Source organism: Microchirus variegatus, assembly GCF_963457635.1.
Source record: "Microchirus variegatus genome assembly, chromosome: 1".
Classification (NCBI taxonomy): domain Eukaryota; kingdom Metazoa; phylum Chordata; class Actinopteri; order Pleuronectiformes; family Soleidae; genus Microchirus; species Microchirus variegatus.
Genome location: NC_139802.1, coordinates 39,610,774 through 39,633,060, shown reverse-complemented (window position 1 = coordinate 39,633,060; position 22,287 = coordinate 39,610,774). Strand labels below are relative to the sequence as shown.

Genomic DNA, 22,287 nt, shown 5'->3' with positions numbered 1-22,287 from the left:
ACCATGTTAGGTTCTTCGGCTTGTCCTCATAGGAGAACCCCCCTTTATTCAGGAAAGGGCCTTTAAAGGGTTCTCTGGATCAAAATGGGTCTTACTGGAACCATTAGTGTTACCAAGAACCCCTTTGAAAACTTGAAAAACCCTTTCCCGAAGAAAGGGTTTTTCAGAAGCAAATGGTTCCAGGTAGAACCTTAGCCCTTGTAGAAGGACTCTTTTGGAACCCTTATGGGAGCTGTATGCAGAGTTATTGTAATGGAAGAACCAATGGGAGTGCACACTCTCTGTGATTGGTGAAAAAATAAATTATTAATCATTAACCCTTAGTCGCAGTTGCACCCTTGGTAAATTGCAGTGGGAATAATACACAAGAAGAAAGGGTTTTTCAAAGGTTCTTGGTAACACTAATGGTTCTAGTAAGAACCATTTTGAGCCAGAGAACCCTTTAAAACCCCTTTCCTGAATAAAGGGTTTTAAACGGGTTCTTGGTGGAACCCTCCAAAAGGGTTCCAGGTTGAACCTTTATAAAAAGGTTCTACCTGGAGCCAAAAAGGGTTCTCCTATGAGGACAAGCTGAAATTCCTTATATGGCTCTACTTAGCACTTTTATTTCTAAAGTATATACACTCTTAGAAATAAGAGTATACACTCTTAGAAATAAGGGTTCCAAAAGGTCCTTCTACAAGCTCTTGGGGTTCTACCTGGAACCATTTGCTTCTGAAAAACCCTTTCCTGGAGGAAAAGGTTTTTCAAGGGTTCTTGGTAACACTAATGGTTCCAGTAAGAACCGTTTTGATCCAGAGAACCCTTTAAAACCCCTTTCCTGAATAAAGGGTGTTTAAAGGGGTTCCAGGTTGAACCTATATAAAAAGCTTGAATAAAAAAAAAAGTGTGTATATTTTGAAGTAGTGATAATTGTGCAGAAGTCACAAAGTAGACCATTTTTCTTCTATTTTTTTTTTTTTATTAAAACGAGCCAAATTCAATCTCTTTTCTGCTCAGGCGTGTTTATAAAGTTCTAGTGAAAGTCATGTCATCAGATTGCCTATAGGTTGTGCTGAAAAAAAAGGATATAAGACACTCTATATTGCACATTCTTATAGCCTCTGTATATAATGTACATTTTAACATAGTTATAGGGAAAAAAACAGCCAAAATACTCTGTGTTCTAAGGGTTAAGAGTCTTACCTACTGTACCTTTAATGGAAATTGAAATCTGATAGGCTACTGTGTTGTCTGTTTCACTCAGTATATCATATATATATATATATATTTAAAAGTAGCATATGTGTTGTGGGTTGAGAGTGGAAAATGACAGAGAAAAGACAGAGGAGAGGAAGGACGCTCTTCCTGGCTTTGTATCCTGCGTTCTGCTGACTGGATTGTTGGAGACGAGCCTCACACAAAAACCAGATCATTCTCGAGATGAGAGTGTGTTTTCCTCCACAATGACAATTTTTCTTCACAGCCCTTTATGGGGTTATTAATGAAATCTCAGTGATTTGACACATATACGCAACTGCAGTCACACAGCGAGGACGGCAGAGTCGGCAAAATCCTCTTTACTCTGATGACGTTGGCATGAAACGACGGTTCCTTGTTTTTCTCTGTGTGTGTGATTCATCCTCTGTTTAGATCACGGCCGCTTCCAGCGAAACCGCATCAGATGTCATGTCAGACGTGTTTTTGCTCGTGTGGAGTTCAGACACATTCTGACGTTCTGGTGGTTGGACAAAAAAAAAAAAATCTGGGATACCCATTTCTCATGGCATAAAAAAGAGGATTTATTTTTATGATAGAATGCTGACAGAGACAATGTGATGGGAAGTGTCCCTTCTTTTCCTTTATGACAGGAAGGACACAATCCAAACACGAAAGCATTTAGGGGCGTGATTCCTGGCACCAGCTGCCCGCCACAGCCAGAACCTAAGATAGCTACTTATCTCCAGTCCATAATTGAGGTATAGCCTTAGATTTTTTTATCCACTCTGTGTTTTTAACTCTCAGCTGAACATCCGCCACTCCTGTCCGTTTTGAGACTGAATATACGGCATAAAGCGGTCGCACATAAAGGTGTCGGTGCGGGACGAAAACGTCACAAGTTTACAGGTTTCTGCTGGGATGATGTGGCGCATCAATTCCACACAGATTCCACCAACCCCCCCCCCCCTCCCCCGCCCTCTTCCAAAAAAAACAGGAAGTCTTTCTAGTCAGGAGAAATATTGGCCAAGCACCTTACCTACCCTCTGGTTTCCTGAGAAAGCTGGGGAGGAAACTGCCGAACCTTGTGAAAGTGGTGACTTCAGCACATATTTGTGCCTCTCCAGCAGGCCATGACCACGTAGCCCCCCCCACCCACCACCACCCCCCCCAGACTACCCCAGCTCTGCCTGCAGATAGATAGAGCGAGAGGCCGAGGACGCCGGGGGCACAGGCCCCCAGATTTACTCTGGAGACATCAGGGAATCGTCTGACTGTGTTTATTTAAGTCAGCAGGAAAAAATCCGTGTCAACACGCACGCGAGTAATTCTCTGCTCCACTTTCTCAGAGGGGGATAACTATTAATATATCAGGTATTTGCCTCTGAACGCTGCCACATGTCTGGGTCCGTGACTCACGGCTCACCTGATCACGAACAATAAGCGAATTTTAATCGCAGTTCTTCCACCTGACTACGCCGAGAGGCAGCTTCTATTTTCTATTTGTGTGTGTTGTTGTGCGCGGTGGTTTCTTCACACTTGCACTCCGGCTCCATTTGAAGAACAGAGTAGTGCAAATTCAGCAAAAAAAAAAGCCTCCCAGATCACATGACAGATCATTAGGTGCAACAGTTTGAAAACTTCCTGTGCAAGGACACAAGTCGTGCAGAAAACAGAGTGAACAGAGTTCGAGGTGGTGCGGAGCAACATTAGCGCAAAACAAGCAGTGTAGTTTTTTTTGTCAGTGTAGCCTCTATAGCGGTGCTTTAATTCACCCAAGACACATAAAAAACAGAGTGTGACTGCATTATGTTGGACATGGCAACAGTTCTATCCGTACAGTCTGCTCGATGTTGCCATCTTGTGGACAAAGAGGAGCACTTCAGTGCGTTCTCTTTGTGCATCACAGTTTTAATGAAACCTCTAACCCTGTGTGAGTGAGTGTGAGTGAATGCCAGGTTGGATTTTTGACAACACTTGCTCCAGATGATGACCCAAAAGGACCATGGACCACGTGTCTCGTCAATGGATTACAACGGTCAAAATGCGTTTGCTTCTTTAAATATTTGCTGTGCCTTCCTGTAAACCTGCCCAGACCCAGACGATTACATAATCCAGGAAACACGAGCATTTACAAATTCTCTGTAGTTAACGGGAGAGCTCGTATGTCCTTAAAGGAGAACCGGACCTTTATGTTGTCAGATTATGTTTGTTTTTAATTTGTTATTAATAATAATAATCATTTCATGTTTTGAGTTCTATTGGAAGATTATTACACATTTGAGTATAACGTGCCTTCAACAAAGTTTGACATTTACACTCTTAGAAATAAGGGTTCCAAAAGGGTCCTTCTACAAGGGCTGAGGTTCTACCTGGAACAATTTGCTTTTGAAAAACCCTTTCCCCAAGAAAAGGGTTTTTCAAGGGTTCTTGTTAACACTTATGGTTCCAATAAGAACCAATTTGATCCAGAGAAACCTTTAAAACCCATTTCCTGAATAAAGGGTTTTTCAAAGGTTCTTGGTAACACTAATGGTTCCAGTAAGAACCATTTTGATCCAGAGAACCCTTTAAAACCCCTTTCCTGAATATAGGGTTTTAAAAGGGTTCTTGGTGGAACCCTCCAAAAGCTTCCAGGAAGAACCTTTATTAAATAGGTTCTACCTGGAGCCAAAAAGGGTTCTCCTATGAGAACAAGCCAAAGAACCTTATATGGTTCTACAAGCACTCCATTCTGACCAGCGGCTCCATGCACAATTCACAGCTGGTGGATCAGGAAGCTCCACTGCCCTGAAAGACACAGATTACATGCAAAGAACTTACTTAGCACTACTTAGCACAGGTAGAACCGTTATTAAAAAGGTTCTACCTGGAGCCAAAAAAGGGTTCTCCGATGAGGACAAGCCGAAGAACCTTACATGGTTCTACTTAGCACTTTTATTTCTAAGAGTGTAGAAAAACCATCAATAATATTCTTCCATAAATCATCCAAAATCAATGTTTACCTGTCTATTTTCGTAGTTTTGAAGTGAATAATCAGTTTAATTTGAGGCAAGCTAACAAAGAAAAACTAAAAAACGTTTATGATGATGAGATATGAGTCCCCACTTCGACATATTTTTATGTTTCTGAAGAGGCTTCGATGACACTGTGAGGAACAAAACCTGCAGACTGGATGAGTAAAATGTTCTCAGTCAAACAAACACTCCAAACTCTGGTTTTGGAGTTTCCCAACTCAAAATCAATAATGCTGCACCTGAAATCAAAACGACTGACTATTGTGCAATCATTGACAGACGGGGAGATTAAATAGACGACAAACACACACACAAACACCATTTGTATTTTCAGAGGTTCATCATGAGGACTGAGGTTGTTCTCCAGCTGGGCTTCTGTGGCCTGTGTCTGACTCTTCTGGCACTTCTCGGAGAAGGAATGTATGTTATATTTCCTGTTTCGTTTTAAGCTTAAACACAGCACAGACTGTTGTCTTTTAATCAAAGTATGGATTTTGCTTTATTGGATACAGTTCTTTGCATCTAATCTGTGTCTTTCAGGGCAGTGGAGCTTCCTGATCCACCAGCTGTGAATTGTGCGTGGAGCCGCTGGTCGGAATGGAGTGCTTGTGATCCTTGCACAAAAACCAGAGTGAGTCTATTTAAGCTGTGTCTGTCTGCCAAATACAGTTCTGAACCTGGTTTTATGAGTTTATCAGTTTCAAGCCTTTCGGCCAGAAACAGACGAGACATTTTTCTGACATATTGGACCAAAATTGACCAGAATGTGACTTCCCTTCAGCAAAAATCAACTACGGATCATCAAGAACCCAATTTCCCAGTCCCCTTGATTTACAATTTGCCCTTTTGTAAATTGTAAGGCAGCAAAAACACTTATCAAAGTATATCGTTTGTGATCCTTAGAGACGTTCCCGAAGCGTAGAAGTGTTTGGCCAGTTTAGAGGCAGCGCTTGTCGGGAATCACTTGGGGACAGGGAGAGTTGTACGCCCACTGGTGAATGTCTGCTGCCAAAGTATCCCGTGTGCTCGGACTCAGAATTCCAGTGCGAGTCAGGTAATTCAGACCGTTTCGCGTCACATACAATAGTAGTAGTTCATTGTTTGATGTCTTACATGACATTTAACAGTCATCTCTGAACAGGTTATTGCATTAAAAAGCGATATATGTGCAACGGGGACTACGACTGCGAAGACGGATCAGATGAGGACTGCGATCCCGGGAAAAAGCCGTGTGGTACAAAAGTCCTGGATACCAACGAGCAAAGCAGAACAGCAGGATACGGGTAAGAGTGAATTATGTATTATCTAATTTAGCAGAGCTGTAAAAGGAGGATTTGTCATCTATCCATAAAGCAAGTTGCGTCTCTCGCTGTCTGTCTGTCTGTGACGGGCATATCTCGCTGACCGTTAGTCAGATCGCCCTCAGACTTTAGATATGGGTTGAGCATGGCCCGGTGGTCTGCATCCCTGATTTTCACATTTTTTGGAGGAATTTTTAATTTTGCCGATTTATCATTCTGCACTTTCGCTGATTTATCACGCTACACCAGGCAGACAGCAGCTCATCAGCAGTATCTGCTCTGTCTGGAGCTGTTTCACACGGTTCAACGCAGAACATGGTGTTATACTGAAACAACCAAGTCGGTGTCCATTCACCGATACTCGAGCACATATTTTTTTAGCATTCGCATGCTACTATTTTTGCGGCTAACTTGGCGAACCTGCTTCCAAAGGTAGGCTAGCGAGGCTACGATTAACATTAGCGTAGCGCTAACATAATAAAACACTGTAAAAACACTGTACAACCTCATTAGGCACAATGCAAATTTTTTAAATTTTCGATTAGCATTAGCGTAGCTAGCTGTTATGACTGTCAGCTTAGCTGTTATGACTGTTTGACGGGACAAACACTTCTTGTGCCCGTACTCACACAAAACGCACCCTCAGTAAAGTCTAATACAGTATTGACGAGAGGATTAGAGCTTCGGATTAGAGCACATTTGAAAATGAAGCAGCATACAACTGAAGACAAAGGTCACCATAAGTTACACACTGCAAATTGAAACACTAAAATACTATACTAATGCTACTACTTATATAGCACATACATTGTGTTGCTATAACTTTAGGAGCATATACAATTACACACATACACTTACATACATACATGCAAAATTATTTTATGTTATTTAAATAGTCATGTTATGATTACATCATACTTCAATCCCTTATGTCTCCCTGGGATAGTTTAAGTAAGGATCATAAAATCATACTATCTGAAACTGACCATCGTGTCCCTGCACCAGAATCAACATCTTGGGTGCAGATCCTCGTATGAACCCCTTCAACAACGACTTCTTCAACGGACAATGTGAGCAACTGTTAAATCCAAACACACTTCGGAATGACAGGCTTCCCTGGAATGTCGGTGTTCTCAGCTACGAGGTGAGGCCATGGTGTAACTTTTCCTAAATTATCCTGAGGATGCGTTCACTGAATTAACATGATTTTGTTTAAAACTTTCCAGACTCTAGTAGATGAAACCGTCTCAAGAGAGATCTATGAGGACACACACAGCCTCCTGAGGGAAATGCTGAGAGAGATGACCGTCAAGGTCGACGCTGGACTTTCCTTCAAATTCAGCCCAAGTGAGGAGTCCTTGTCCAAAAGTCAAACTACTGTGAATGTGGGTTTGAGCCACCAGTATGAGAAGAAAACTATGATCAGGGAGATGTCAGAGTTAACCACCATTAAGGTAAACGAAATGTCAACAACTTCCATTGGTACAGAATGATTATTTAAGATTAATGCAAAATAGTTGGTTAGTCATCTATCTATAAAGCAAGTTACGGGCATATCTCGCTGACCTTCAGTCAGATCGCCCTAAGACTTTGGATATAGTTGAGTATGGCCCGATGGTGTGCGTCCTTGATTTTCAAATTTTTTGGACAAATTTTAATTTTCACTGATTTATCATGCTGCACTTTCGCTGATTTATCACGCTACACCAGGCAGGCAGAGGCTCATCAGCAGCAGCTGTGCTGTCTGGCGCAGGGAGGTGGGAGTGAAGAGGCTGTCCTCGCGGTGGGTGAGACATTTTCACACGGTTCACCGCAGAACACGGTGTTATACTGAAACGACGACGTGTCCATCCACCAATACGCAAGCACATATTCATTTTGCATTAGCATGCTACTATTTTGCGGCTAACTTGGCGGACCTGTTTCCAAAGGTAAGCTAGCAAGGCTACGATTGGCATTAGCGTAGGGCTAAATTGTCAGCCACTGGCGCATGGGTGACAGTCACAAAACAGCTAGCTACGCTAATGCTAATCAAAATTTTTAAAATTTGCGTTGTGCCTAATGAGGTTGCCCAGTGTTTGTATTTAGTTAGCCTTTACGTTCCTAGGTAAGCTAGCGAGGCAACGATTAGCATTAGCATAGGGCTAACACAACACAAACATTGTGCAACCTCATTTGGCACAACGCAAATGTTTTCATTTTCGATTAGCATTAGCGTAGCGTTCCTTATCATGCATTACCATAACTGAAAAAACTGCACTAGTTTCTCTAAATACTGTAAAACAAACAAACTCAGTTTGTTTCGTAGTATTTGCCATTTATCTCTGTGGTGTCTTGGAGCTCATATTTTTTTATGCACAAACTATTAAGACAAAATATATCAATTCAAAAATAAACCTAAAATAGACCTTGTGTCCTCTGTCCTCAGAACAAGAGCTTCATGCGAGTGAAGGGCAGATTACAGCTGAGCAGCTACAGGCTGCGCTCTCGTGAACTCCAGGTGGCCGATGAATTCCTGGAGCACATCAAGTCCCTGCCCTTGGCATACGAGCGGGGCATTTACTTTGCCTTCCTGGAAGATTACGGAACCCACTACACTAAAAACGGGAAGACTGGTGGTGAATACGAGTTGATCTATGTTCTCAACCAGGACACCATCAAAGCAAAAAGTATGTGTCATTTCCCCTGAAACAACAGGAAAAAAAAACACCAAACAATTTTTGTTGTCATCGGCACTTACTGTACTTTTGTTCTTTTTGATTCCTGCAGATCTGACGGAGAGGAAGATTCAAGAATGCGTCAAATTAGGCATCACAGCAGACTTTGCCGGAAAGGGAAAAGGGAACTATAACACTGACGATTGTGATGATGTCAAGACAACACAAGAAGGTCTGCCTCTCTTTTTCTAAACTGATCACACTGAGAAGAAAGTTTATCTTAGTATAGTGCGCAGTGCTTTTGTTCTATACTCTTAGAAATAAGGGTTCTAAAGGGGTCCTTCTATAAGGGCTGAGGTTCTACCTGGAACCATTTGCTTCTGAAAAACCTTTTCCCAAAGAAAGGGTTTTTCAAGGGTATTTGGTAACATTATGGTTCCAGTGAGAACCATTTTGATCCAAAGAACCCTTTAAAACCCCTTTCCTGAATAAAGGGTTTTAAAAGGGTTCCAGGTGGACTCTTTATAAAAAGGTTCTACCTGGAGCCAAAAAGGGTTCTCCTTTGAGAACAAGCCGAAGAACCTTATATGGTTCTACTTCGCACTTTTATTTCTAAGACCGTATCCTGACCCCATCATCTGTGTTAAAGGTTGTACAATGATACAAACCTGACCGTTAACCTCTGTTTTTTGATGAGAACATAAACATTTACACACCGGTTTACATCAATGCATCTGTTATACGACGTCACTCAAGAGTGCATTCGCTGCTGACACGCAGGTAATATTCATGGGAACGCCATGGTGGACAAGGTGATGACTTCGGTTAAAGGAGGTTCTCTGGAAAGTGCCGTCACTATGAGAGCCAAGCTGAATCGAGACGGGGTGATGGACATCGAAACCTATCAAACCTGGGCCCGTAGCATCACTGACGCCCCGGCGCTTATCAACAGCGAGGTAGGAAGTACAGGTTGTGGCATGGTTGTTGGTGTCAACATTAGTCTGTATTAGTCTAAAAACCTACGCACACACGGGGAGAACATGCAAACTCCATGCAGAAAGGTCCTTGTTCCAACCGGGTCGCGAACCCGGATCTTCTTGCTGCAAAGGCAAGAGTGCTAACTACTAAACGATCAAAATCCATCCATCCATCCATTATCTACCGCTTTATTCTCCTGTGGAGGGTCACGGGGGGTGCTGTGCCAATCTCGGCTGACATAGGGCGATAGGCGGGGTACATCCCGGACAGTTCGCAAGTCCATCGCAGGGCCACACATAGAGACAGACAACCATTCACACCTCCGGTCAATTTAGAGTGACCAATTTACCTAAAATCCCCATATTGCATGTTTTCGGATTGTGGGAGAAAGACGGAGAACCTGGAGAAAACCTACGCACACATGGGGAGAACATGCAAACTCCATGCAGAAAGGCCCTTGTTCCAACCGGGTCGCGAACCCGGATCTTCTTGCTGCAACCACTAAAATCATACCTGCTAAATAAACAGCATTAGCGTTTAGTCAGTCTTCAGTGCCCCGAAAGTGGCTCTGTACCGGTCTAAACGCATTCAATGTGTACTTGTACACTTCATTCTGCACATTTCATGTTACAGCAGCGTGAGTGGGGCTTTGATTCACAATTGCAATTTTGAAAGGTTGCATTTGAGACACTTACAATACTTATTATCACCTTTTTGAACCTAACCTAAATACCTAAATACTCCATATTACAAAAACTAAAACGAGCAAAACCGCTCTCAAATCAAACTAATTTTAAAAACAAATAGTCAAAACATTATATCGTTGACCTGAGGACGTCTCAAAGAACCGCTGTTGAAGCGGTGTTTTACCCTCTTGTCGTGTTTCCCGACAGCCAGAACCGATCCACATGTTAATTCCACTGGACATGCCCGACGCCAACGCCAGGATAGCCAACCTGAAGCAGGCCACGTCAGATTACGTGGCCGAGTACAACGTCTGCAAGTGTAAGCCGTGTCACAACGGCGGCACGCTCACTCTGCTCGACGGAAAGTGCATGTGCCTGTGCCCTCACCTGTTCGAAGGCATGGCCTGCCAGAACTTCAAGGGCGATAAAGCGAAACACCCAGGTACGTGAATCACTGCGTCTACAAACCCTGATCGATGCACAAGTATAAACAAGTCCAGTCATATCACTTACTTATGTTTTTTTTATGTGTGTGTGTGTGTGTGTGTTCATTTGGACAACAGCTACAAGACCAGATGTTAACCAGGAAGGGAACTGGACATGCTGGTCCGCCTGGTCCAACTGTAGCGGAGGGAAACGCACAAGATCGCGCAGTTGCAACGCAGACGGACTGAGTGGAGGTGTGTGCAGAGGCGACACCAACGGGGAAGAGTTCTGCTGAGGAGGGACAGTCTCCAAAAGAGAGTTGAACTCATATGCATTGTTTGTCTTTGAGAGCTTAGGAGAACAGCACCACCTGGAGGTTGATAACAGACAATGCACTTCATATGCTTGCAGTGCTTTGTTTTGTTTTATTTGCTGATTTGATTTCAGTTTATTTTTGTGATTTAGTTGTAAATACAGTATGGACACATGTGCATTTGGTTGAAATGATCCAGTTCATGGGTAAAACAACAAGCCTTCTGTTATTTATTCTCAGGAATGACACAAATCTAATAAATGCGTTGATCGTATCTCTCGTCCTTTTCATGTTTGCTTGTAATTCAACTGTTCTCAGACCAGTTTAACTCTGAAGTCAGTGCTGTCAGCGTGGATCATTAAGTCATTAATCAGACAGGATTTTTTTTTTTTTTTTTTTCCCGAGGAACAATAGAGTGTCTTTCAGCCTCAGTTCACTGAAAAAGGTGTTGGCTTAGGCGCCTATTAATGGGGTTAATAACTCATCTTTAAAAGCACGGACACATTCCATTCGGCTGTGCTGTGCAAACAAGAACCAGATGATCGTGGCTGGATGGACAGAGGAGTGAATAAGAGAGAGCGGAGATTAAGGTGTTGGGCATAAACTCAATAAAAAAGGAATTAATCACATATAGACATTAAGGCTTTCCTTTTGCCTTTAAGTGTTTTAACTGATCCTGGACCACTTTAAGACGTGCACATACAGATATATGGTTGGTGACATTTGGGAAAAGAAAGTTACAAACAATAGCTTTGGGCAACATTAGATGTTTTTGTCTTGTGTTTCCACATAAATGCTAATGCAAATAGCACAAATACTTAAAGTACCTGGTCTGGCTGAATTATATGTCACAAAAATATGTTTAAAGGTGCATTATGTAAAAACTGGCCATAAAATCCTCACCAACAACAACAGTACAGCCAAAAAAATTGCATTAAAAAATAATCTTTTGCAGACTGCAAATCATGTTTATGTTTTGAAATCATGTTTTTGGCATGTGGCGCCACCTACCGCCATCTACCAATCATTGCAGTCAGTAGAGTCTCAACTGCCGGGCAACCACGGGTTGCCAGTTACGTCAGAAAACAAAACCTAAAAGACCTCCGTATTTTTTGTGGCCGAAAAACAGTTAATACATTGAAATCATGTTTTGGCATGTGGCGCCACCTACCGCCGTCTACCAATCATTGCAGTCAGTAGAGTCTCAGCTGCCGAGCAACCACGAATTGAATTTGAATGTAGTAACCGTTATTGGCCACATTCTTACATATGATGCCTTTAACTGATGCTGGAACCACTTTAACACGTGCACATACAGATATATGGTTGGTGACATTTGGGAAAAGAAAGTTACAAACATTAGCTTTGAGTCTTTCCTCATAAATGCTAATGCAAATAGCACAGATACTTAAAGTACCTGGTCTGGCTGAATGATATGTCGCAAAAAAATGTTTAAAGGTGCATTATGTAAAAAATCTAAAGCAACTGGGCATAAAATCCTCCTAATATGTCACAGAGACTCAGGAATAATGTTCATATAACAAACTGAACTCACCAACAATAACAGTACAGCCAAAAATATTTGCACTAAAAAAAATATTTTGCAGACTGCAAATCATGTTTATGTTATTATATCATGCAGTCAGAAGAGTCTCAGCTGCCGAGCAACCACGGGTTGCCCGTTACGTCAGAAAACGAAACTTAAAAGACCTCGGTATTTTTAATTTGTATGTAGTAACCGTTTTTGGCCACATTCTTACATATGGCACCTTTAATGATAACCTGTGATGTGGTGTATTTTTACAGATTATCCTTGTTCTGAGCTGTAATCCACAACATCTTTGCTTTTCATACGTCTTCTCTTAATTGTTTTGTGAAAGAGCAGAACTTTGTTTAACTTCTCCTTGTCGGTGGTAAAATCATTCCCACCTTTTTTTTTCTCTCTTTTTTCTGTAATTGCTCCTCAAAGTGGGCAAAAAGGCTTACTGGCGTATTTGCTCAGCCTAACCACCTTTGATTTTGTGTTTGCTCTTGGATTTAGACTCAGCCATTTAGCAACAACACTGCAGGCAGCAGCAGCAGCAGCACTACGACTACACACACTACTACAACAACATTGGGAATCTGCACAGACCTGTAAAGGGGAAACTGTGAGGATATAAGCATTTCCTTTTATAACCTACTCTTAGAGGATTTACTCTGAAGAAGAAGATGTTAACTGCCATAAAAAAAAAAAAAAACACTCAGAACCAACCAAAACATTCCCGGAGTAGAGCTTTGTTAAAATTAACAAACCTCAACAGTATTAGTTGTCCTGGACTCACGTGATTTATGACTTTTTCCCCTCTCTGGGAATATCACCTCCTGTCATCGCTTAAATAGAAAAGGAGTCCTAAACATTTTGTGTGTGTGTGTGTGGAGGAGGAGGAGGGGGTGATAAATGCATGCTTGAGGAGTAACCACTGGGGGGGTGGTGGCCCCTGGCCTTTAGGTTGTCAGCATAATGGAGTAAAACTTTGGAACCTTATTGAGCTCCAGGGAGACCCCATTCAGTCCAGACAGAAACCCAGCCTCGAGCCATTATCTTAGCCTAAAATGTTTTGTTCTTCCCCCAGCCTTCGGTGGAATCGTGGGCACAAAATAATGAACCCCTCTGCATCAATTGACTGCCCCGATTGTCTTTTTTTTTTTTTTATATAACTAATATTTACTCATACTAAAAAAAACTAAGAACCAGTGAAAAGATAAAAAGGCAAAAAAAATAACATTTCTTATACTTCTATATTTGTCACTTTAGACGCATTAAATGCACATTAAAGAGTAAAATCTAAGGTCAAACAATTAGGAGATCTTTAATGTGTTTGGAAGAATTTACAGAATGCATTCATGCCTCACAAACATTAAAAAAAAATAAACACAGAAGATGCTGTTGATTGTGTTGTATAGAAACTGGACTCTCTTTGAAAAGTAGTTTCTCACAGGCTGCAGAAAGCCACGTTTGCTTTCCAAATGCAAACCCATTGTTGCCTCATCTCATAAACATATAGTCCCTGCTCTCAGCGAGGGAAGAGGTAAGGGATGTGGGTTTTTTTTTTCTTCTACAAAAGCCCTTAGAAGGGTGTGAAAGGGAGCCCCCTCTCACTCCTAAACGCCTGGTCACAGTAGGAGTTGCCCCCTGCCTACTTAACTGGGTCACTAAAGGCATTGAAGTTTTAAAGGGCTGCTACGGCAGATTACTCCACACAGCTGTCCCAGCACCGTGGAAATGAAGTTATGCCCCTTGTCAGCTATGTTTTGTTCCTCCTCCTCCTCCTCCTTTCTCTCCCCCACCTCTCCCTCCCTCCCTGCAGCCGCTGCTCTTTGGCTGGGCTGCAGGGAGGGAGGACACGGGAGGCCACTGAAGCCACCGCAGATTGAGAAAACCTGTGCCGATTGGTTGATTAAATGCTCCCTCTGTGTGCGTCGGCATTCAGAGAGGAATTGAAAATCCCTGACATTCAGCCCAGTTCAGCCCTTTCCACCCAAAACCAGACCCCCCCCCCCTCCCCCATGAACCCCCAATCATAAATCAGCCCCTCCTCCACCTTTCCCACCTCACTAAAAAAAAGCAAGAGTCCTGCCTTATTCAAGTCCGCCCCTTGTTGCCTCCAATTATTGTGAGTCTCTGTGAGTCTATACACTTTGCTTTCCCCCCTCATTTTCTTTTGCCTATGGTTGAAAATTGAGCTGAGATCCATTTAGCTGCAGGTTAAGGTTAAAGCTAAACTGTGTTACTAAAAAAAAGGGAAAGAACACAGTGTTTAGTGTCAGAAAGGAACATTTAGAAGTAATAAAAACAAGTAAAAATACATATACACGGACGTTTTGCCCAAGGACACAACGACATGTAGACGATCGGAGCCGAGAATCAAACCCGCACACCCTTACAGCTGAAAGACGTCACCCTCTGTCTCCTAGGTAGAGGTAGTGGTAAAGATTTATTTTTATTTTTCATTCGTAAAAGGTGTTCTATAAAAAACAAAATAGTTTTCAAGAAAAAGGGTGTAGTATACACATGTGTATGCCAGGCCTGTATGTGGCGCTGTAACTCTGAAAAGGAAATTCAACGGAAAGATAATGAACGAATAAGATGTTGAGCGTGCATACACTCTTAGAAATACGGGTTCCAAAAGGGTTCTTCTACAAGGGCTGAGGTTCTATCTGGAACTATTTTCTTCTGAAAAACCCTTTTCCTGGAAGAAAGGGTTTTTCAAGGGTTCTTGGTAACACTAACGGTTCCAGTAAGAACCATTTTGATCCAGAGAACGCTTTAAAAGCCCCTTTCCTGAATAAAGGGTTTTAAAAGGGTTCTTGGTGGAACCCTCCAAAAGGGTATAAAAAGGTTCCACCTGCAGCCAAAAAGGGTTCTCCTATGAGGACAAGCCAAAGAACTGTATATGTTTCTCCAAAGCTGGTCCTAATTATTTCAACTCAGGCAACTAAGGTGAACAATTTGGCATCTTTGTGTTGACATCGCATTGTTGCATTCAATCGATCATAAGTAGGAGCGTTCTGTGCGTTTGCACCATTACAGCCGCTGTAAACGCATTGAATGAGTTGAGATCGTGCAGAACAATTAATGTTATGGCCGAGTATTTTCTCGATATAATAGGCTAATCTATAAAGCCCAAAACCTTAGTTTGTCCACTCCTCCGCTTGTGTGTTGCACCTTTAAAATCGATAGACACCAGGATGTGTGCGCTTGCTTTCAACACATCCGTAAATCACACTGTGCTCTGTTTCAGCCTCATTACAGCATCTTTTTTTTTGGGCTCACATGAATCAAACCCAACGAGAAGCACGTCTCTCTGTATTTCGAGACCGGGAATTTCCAAATGTGCTCACCAGGAAAAAGTCAGTCTGGTGGCTGAGGTGGTTTAAAAAAAATGTTTAGTAATGTTCCACTGGGACTCTGAGAGGGAAGAGAGTCATTTCATTGCCAGCGAGACTGATGTCGGGGCCACCGCGAGGCAGACCAAAAAAAACATTCAGCCTCTGACTCGATATCGTATACGTACGACGTGAAGCTGAAGCTGACGTACATACGGTGCCATACGCTGGAGGATTCAGGGGCGCGGCAGAAGGAAGGTTGTCGAAGCAATGGTTTGAATTATGATGAGGCAATTTTTTTTTAACGAGGTTCCAGTCCCTGCTCATAAGGCCCCCGGTTGACTCTTTTCAGTCTCTGCATGGAAAAACACGCAACATTCCTTTTGTTTTTGCTCGGGTGCCAAAAGTTAATAGAAAACATTTCAGGGCAAAGTATAGTCTGGGGGCCCCCCCATATGAATCTCATCCCTTCATTATCCCCAACCATAATAAAAAGGCATTACAATTATTAATGGCTGGAGGAAAAGGCCTTGCGCTCTTAAAGAGACAGCGGCAGGATTTATTTTTTTACTTTTCAAAACAAAAGGGCCCCAAAAAATTGCCTCGAGAACTTTGTCGATGTCAGTGTAGGATTTACTATTTGGGTCATCGCTTTAACCCTACAGATACTTTTCATTGTGCAGTCATATTGGAATAATCAATTTAATCATTTAAATCCTTATATTTGGGACTCTGGAGGTCCTATCAGTCGGCAAAAGTGTGCAAAAAATATGACTCGCTCATGTTTTTGTGGTCCTCCTCAGTCTAAGTACAGGAGATAAAACACGCGATGTTGACTTCCGCACTCACTGGGATGTCACAATGCGCTAAATTCCTGGAATTGTTGTCTCGCGGAGCTCCGATTTGTCCGTAAAAAACACGCGAGAGTGCCGGCGAGGGCAGCGGTATCCAAAAAAACCAGAAGTCTGCAAAAAGTTCTATTCTTGGCTCCACAGTGCAGCACAGAGTTCTACACAAACTTCCAGCCTCAGAGGATTTATCTGTCCAGTGGATACATGTTATATATGACGGCAATGTGCCTGCTAGAGCCTGCAAATGATCACTTTTCCAAATGCTAACTGCTGTTAGCTCCCAGTAGCCTCTGTGGCTGATGTCATTTCCTGTCCCTTAAGTTTTGTTTTACTGTTTTTTTAAGGTGGACCTAAAGAGATACTACTAAACAGAGCGTTCCGAACAGGGCTGTTTTGTCAGGGTGATTGAACTGCTGTGGTGCTTCATCCTTATGGTATTTTGACCAAACCATGACACAGACATGTTCATTAGGACACCGGGGAACTAGTTTAACTTGGAGAAAATAGGGTATAATATGACCCCCTTTAAACTTGGATTTTCTCACACAGCTCTGTTTTCTTCAGTGAGAGTTCTCCTCACACTCCCCCCACTCCCTGAAGAGGGTGTCAGGGGGAAGAGTGTGAATGAAGTGCCCCCACATTGTGCCGCCTCACCATTGTGTGTTTTAGCATCTCCATAATAGAGGTGCCACTCGACTTCTCATCCAATCAATGGAGGCCGGAGGGGGCCATCTCTTTTAGCCTGAAAAGCAACATGGCTGCCATCAATGCTTTTCAAGAGCCATCATGAGAAATCAAGGAGTGGGGTTTCGAGTTGAGAGTAGCTGAAGCACTCATAAAAACTGTGTCACAGTGTTTCGGGGAAAATGTCTGATTGCACTTCTTCTTCTAACAGACGTTGCAGTTGCGATTTTATTCGTAAAGCTTTAGGTAAATAATCACTTTTTAATAGATTTAATGGATCATGGTTGAGCTCTAATATACACATTTGCGTTTATTCACTTAAAGGAATGAGATAAACTGTGTCTGTTAGGTAAAACAGCTAGTATATATGTATTTATCACAAGAAAACCAGAGGAATTTCAATATAGAGTTGCTGTGGATAAGGTCTACAATCACACACATGGAATAAAGCTCAAAACCACATGAATGAAATGAAATTATGACTCTAGTTTCTGCAGCGGCGGTGGGTCAATGATTATTTTAAATCCCATAAGAAAAGACACAGACCTGGTTGCTGTTCACCGCGGCACAGTTTTTCGACATAAATCTACTTAAACACGTCAAAAATAACAAATAAGAGCAATCGAGCGAATAATGACTTCTTCTCCTTTGATCGGAAAAAGGAAAAAAAAAAATCGAGACGGAATTCAGTCGTTTTGAAACTCTTGTTTATTCAATGTGCAATGTACATTCAGAGGAGTGTGCTAATCATGAGCGCTAATCTCCACGAACCCCCTTTTTCTTTCAGTTATGACTTAACCCTTTAAGGTACGCACCAGGAAAAAAGCAAAGGAAAAATGATTTCTAAATATACATATGTATATATATATATATGTATTTTTTTATTAGACCCTACTGTATTTTAAATACAGGCCTCTACCAAACGGTTGAGATGTCTGTTCATAATAAACCTGGTTGCAAACATTCACATTAAGTCACATTTATTTAGTGTTGGCGAGTTCCGCTTGATGCATTTTGCAATGAGATACAGTGACTTAAAGTGTGGTCGACCGAATGGTTGAGTGGTACCTTAAAGGGTTATTAAAGACGCGTATGAGGTGAAGACGAAGGAAGTATTTTTTTTTTTTGGCTCCGTTTGCGCAGCATAATCCCCACGCAAGAGGAAGCGCGTTTACCTTTTCTCTGCTCTGTTTGAACAGCTCACAGGAACTAACAGATTATACCTTGTGCAAACATCCATGTTTACAAGGTCAAGTGCATCGCTCTTAGGAGACGATTTTTCCCTCCCCTCCTCCCCCTCCTCCCCCTCCTCTCCTCCCAGATGCATGAACATGCCCGCTGTTTCAAAGACAAGTTTTTTAGTGGCTTATATCAACTTTGGTTTTTAATGAAGGGGTTGTGGAGAAAGTCTCAGGCGCAGCTGGGAAAGCTGTTTTCACAGATGCGGCCACTTACTGGTGAACACAAAGTGACTTTCAGGCACGTTTACACACACACACACACACACACACACACACACACACACACACACACACACATCAGTTTTTTTTCCTTCTAAAACGCAGTAACAGACTCAGCTACAGTGCAAATATCCCGTTACTTATAAACAAAGTCTTTAAACCCCCCCCCCCAAAAAAAATAATCTGATACAATATACTGTACAATTTACCTTTATAAAGATATATATACATAACAAGTCTTACACTGGCCAAAATAACCTTTAATATGATCTAAAAGCCTTGGTAAACACAGGCAAAATGCTTTTAAGAGTGACCGTGATGTTAATGGGTGAAATAACAACTGTATTGGACCGATATCAGCAGAAATTCAGGGTTTTATCAGTGATATTGGGCACAGAAAAGTGAATCAGGCCATCCTTAAACATTATAAGGTATGTTTGTTTTTCTAATTCGTGTATGTTTACAGTAATATACAGATCTGAAATGCTCAAATTGTATAAGTAGTAGTAGATTCAATCCAGAATTTAATAACCAAACTTTTTTTGTGTGTGTGTTTTAAGGCAATCATGGCAGACATTATTTCTTCAGAAGTGTGTTCCATTGTGGCTGCATGCAGCCCCCTTTTTTTTCACAGAAATTTGGTTAAAAATAAAATGGTGGTCAGGATTGTGAGCACACTCCGAGAAGAAGGTGTGGAGTCACTGGAGTTGTCCACATAGATATAATCCCCCTGGTCGATGTAATCGTCCTCGGAGTCGTCCTCGGTGTCGGAAAAGCCGCTCCCCGAGAGCCTGCTGTCGCCGGAATCGGAGCAGAAAGTTTTCATGCTGACCTTTATGTACTCGCATATGTTCCTCTCCGTGCCGTCGCACACGCAAGTGTCGAGCTGCTGCGCCTTGGGTACGGAGCGCATGTTGGCGATCACCCTGCGGCAGCCGTCCGAGCACCGCTCCCCGCCGAAGAGTTTCCGACAGTGGAACAAATAATCCCTCATGGCGGAGCTGCAGAACGGGTCCGCCTCGCACTGCCGCCGCGCCTCCGTGCAGCCCATGGTGCTGGTCCGCGGCAGACACGGCTCGATGGCTTGCTTCGTGCCCCGGCACACCGAGTCCTGGGCGCAGTCGCAGTCCTCCAGAGCCGGGCCGCTCTGGGTGAGGTTGAGCTGGATCAGGGACGATATGCAGTGGCTGGGACACTTCTTGCGTTCTCCGGTGAGCACGGACGCGCACGCGTAAAGGTATTGATCGTACGCGTAATGGCACTCCGGCTCTCCGTGGCACTTGAGGATGGCTTTCCAGCAGACCAGCCGACGACTGTGGTTCGGAGACCCGGAGACACTAACGTCGGTGAGGATGAAGACGCTGCATATGAAAACAACTGCCCGCTCCATCAATGTGGCACGACTTGCCATTTCCAGGAAGAGCGGATTTCAAAAAAGTGGAACTTCTCTAATCCCATCACGCTGCGTAAAAACCGCGTTACTCCTTAATGCTTCCATATCACGTCACAGTTGTTGTTTTGGAGTCACTAACAGGCAGCAGCGGAGCGGGGACGACGGCAAAGTCACACTCATTGTTAGGGATCTGCTGTAGTTTTAGTCCCCAAGTTTCTGTTTGTCCACAAGTTTCCACAAAGACGCGCTATAAGGTTTCCTAAAACGCAAAGACTTGTTGTCCAGAGTCGATCAAAGTATGAGAGAGAATCTCGTACGCGGTCAGCTCTGGTCCCGCTTTCTCTCTCCCAGCAGAGGTTTATGTGATGAGGGCTGTGTAGTGATGAGGCTGATGAGGGTCCTGCAACAGCCTCGTCCCATTGGTCCGATGAGCTGCTGCGTGTCTGACGTCACACGCGGGCAGTGACGCAAACCACTGTTTTTAAACTTGAAAGAAGAGGAAGATGTTTATGAAATTAATGTTTTTTTTTTCATTTTTTTAAATTTAAATGTTCTATCTTTATACTCCTCAGAATCACGTGTTGTTTGTATTTGTAGTTCTGTAACAATATTTCTTTCATTTAAAAACAGAGAAAATTGTTGATGACGACCTGCAAAAACATCATTTTTTATTGGATTGAAAAAAAAATATATATATATATATATAAAATTGACAAAAGGTCGACGTCAAAGTCACTTCCTTAACAAAATAAAAGCCCTAAAAAAACCTTTATCTGGCCAATAGAATGCAAAAACATTCCTTTTTTCGTTGGATTGAAAATATATATATATATGTATATATACAATTGACAAAAGGTTCGACGTCAAAGTCACTTCCTTAACAAAATAAAAGCCCGAAAAAAACCTTAATCTGGCTCTATCCGACCGATAGAATGTGAATTAAACAAACACAGCAGCATCATAATGATTTTAAGCTTATTCTTCATTTGACCAAGTGGGAAAAAATGGGTGAAACCGCCCTTTAAAATTTTAGTTTTAATTGCCTTTAGATTAGATTAGATTAGATTTAACTGCAGAGTTACAGGTACAGAGACAATGCAATGCTGGGCTGATTCTTTATAGGTATGAAAATATCATAAAGTGCAATGTATATAGTTATAGATGAACAGAATATATATTATTCACAGATCATGTATGTATAATATAAGTGGCAGCATGTATACTGTATGTATATACACACATACGCAGTATATACATACATTATGTAAACAGTGTGTAAAGCGGTGTGTTAGTTTGAAAATGTGCTATATATGTTTTTATTACTATTAGTAATAGAGGTCTACAACTTTTAATTAAACAGCTCAAAAACCTTAAGTCAAAAGAGGTTCCTTTACTGTTTCTGTTTGTCGTCTGTTCTTATGAAACAACATTTAATTTCATTCTTAAATGTCCCCTGTGTAAGTGCAGGGGACATTGGTAACAAATGGAGGACTCATCTGCTCACCCCCCCTCCTCCCTTTCCTAAGCACAGCAGGGAACGACAGTGGCCCTCACTCACCAGGAAGGATGTCGTTGTCAACCGGTGTGTCGAGTCATCCATCAGCCAAGCGAGGTTTTTCCCAGAAACAGATGTTTTAAAGTGTTATTTATTGAGTTTGTTTGTTCAGGGTCACAGTTATGTACGTCAGTGAGCGTCACAGGATGGTGAGGTGGTGCTTCTCTTTTTGAGCGCACTAAAGGAGTCATATTATGCCCTTTTTCTCCAAGTTAACCTAGTTCCCTGGTGTCCTAATGAACATGTCTGTGACATGCTTTGGTCAAAATACCATAAGGATGAAGCACCACAGCAGTTCAATCACCCTGCTAAAACAGCCCTGTTCAGAACGCTCTGTTTAGTAGTATCGCTTTAGGTCCACCTTAAATTTAAGTAAAACGAAACTTACGGAACAGGAAATGACATCAGCCACAGAGGCTACTGGGAGCTAACAGCAGTTAGCATTTGGAAAAGTGATCATTTGCAGGCTCTAGCAGGCACATTGCTGTCATATATAACATGTATCCACTGGACAGATAAATCCTCTGAAGCTGGAAGTTTGTGTAGAACTCTGTGCTGCACAGAATAGAACTTCCAGTTTTCAAATGCTGTTGCCTTCGCTAGCACTTTTGCGTGTTTTACGGACAAAAACGGAGCTCCGCGAGACAGCAATTCCAGGAATTTAGCGCATTGTGACGTCCCAGTGAGCGCGAAAGTCAACATCGCGTGTTTTATCTCCTGTATTTAGACCACAAAACATGAGTGAGCCATCTTTTTTCACACTTCGCTGGCTGATAGGGCCTCCAGAGTCCCAAATATAAGGATTTAAATGATTAAAAAGTTGATTTAGCATAATATGGGCCCTTTAAAATCAAAATGTGTAATGCACACATGTGGCTGGTTTGCCCATTCAGGCTAAAT

General features: G+C 42.3%; 2 protein-coding genes across 2 annotated transcripts; one reads left to right on the top strand and one right to left on the bottom strand.

Annotated features, from left to right (window-relative positions):
- Positions 1-4,557: 4,557 nt before the first annotated feature.
- c9 (complement component 9) lies at positions 4,558-10,739 on the top strand (the record flags this gene model as incomplete). Its single annotated transcript, XM_083888209.1, has 11 exons — positions 4,558-4,634; positions 4,755-4,845; positions 5,118-5,268; positions 5,356-5,497; positions 6,521-6,659; positions 6,742-6,969; positions 7,944-8,184; positions 8,285-8,404; positions 8,953-9,128; positions 10,044-10,278; positions 10,400-10,739. The coding sequence occupies 11 exons, from the start codon at positions 4,558-4,560 to the stop codon at positions 10,555-10,557; spliced, it is 1,758 nt and encodes a 585-aa protein (XP_083744335.1). The 3' UTR covers positions 10,558-10,739.
- Positions 10,740-18,721: 7,982 nt separating this feature from the next.
- gas1b (growth arrest-specific 1b) lies at positions 18,722-20,153 on the bottom strand. The gene has a single exon (XM_083888586.1). The coding sequence runs from the start codon at positions 19,848-19,850 to the stop codon at positions 19,068-19,070; it is 783 nt and encodes a 260-aa protein (XP_083744712.1). The 5' UTR covers positions 19,851-20,153; the 3' UTR covers positions 18,722-19,067.
- Between the last annotated feature and the right edge of the window lie 2,134 nt (positions 20,154-22,287).

Excerpts from the sequence above, each read along its gene's own strand:
- gas1b (XM_083888586.1), bottom strand. The coding sequence starts at position 19,850 with ATGGCAAGTCGTGCCACATTGATGGAGCGGGCAGTTGTTTTCATATGC.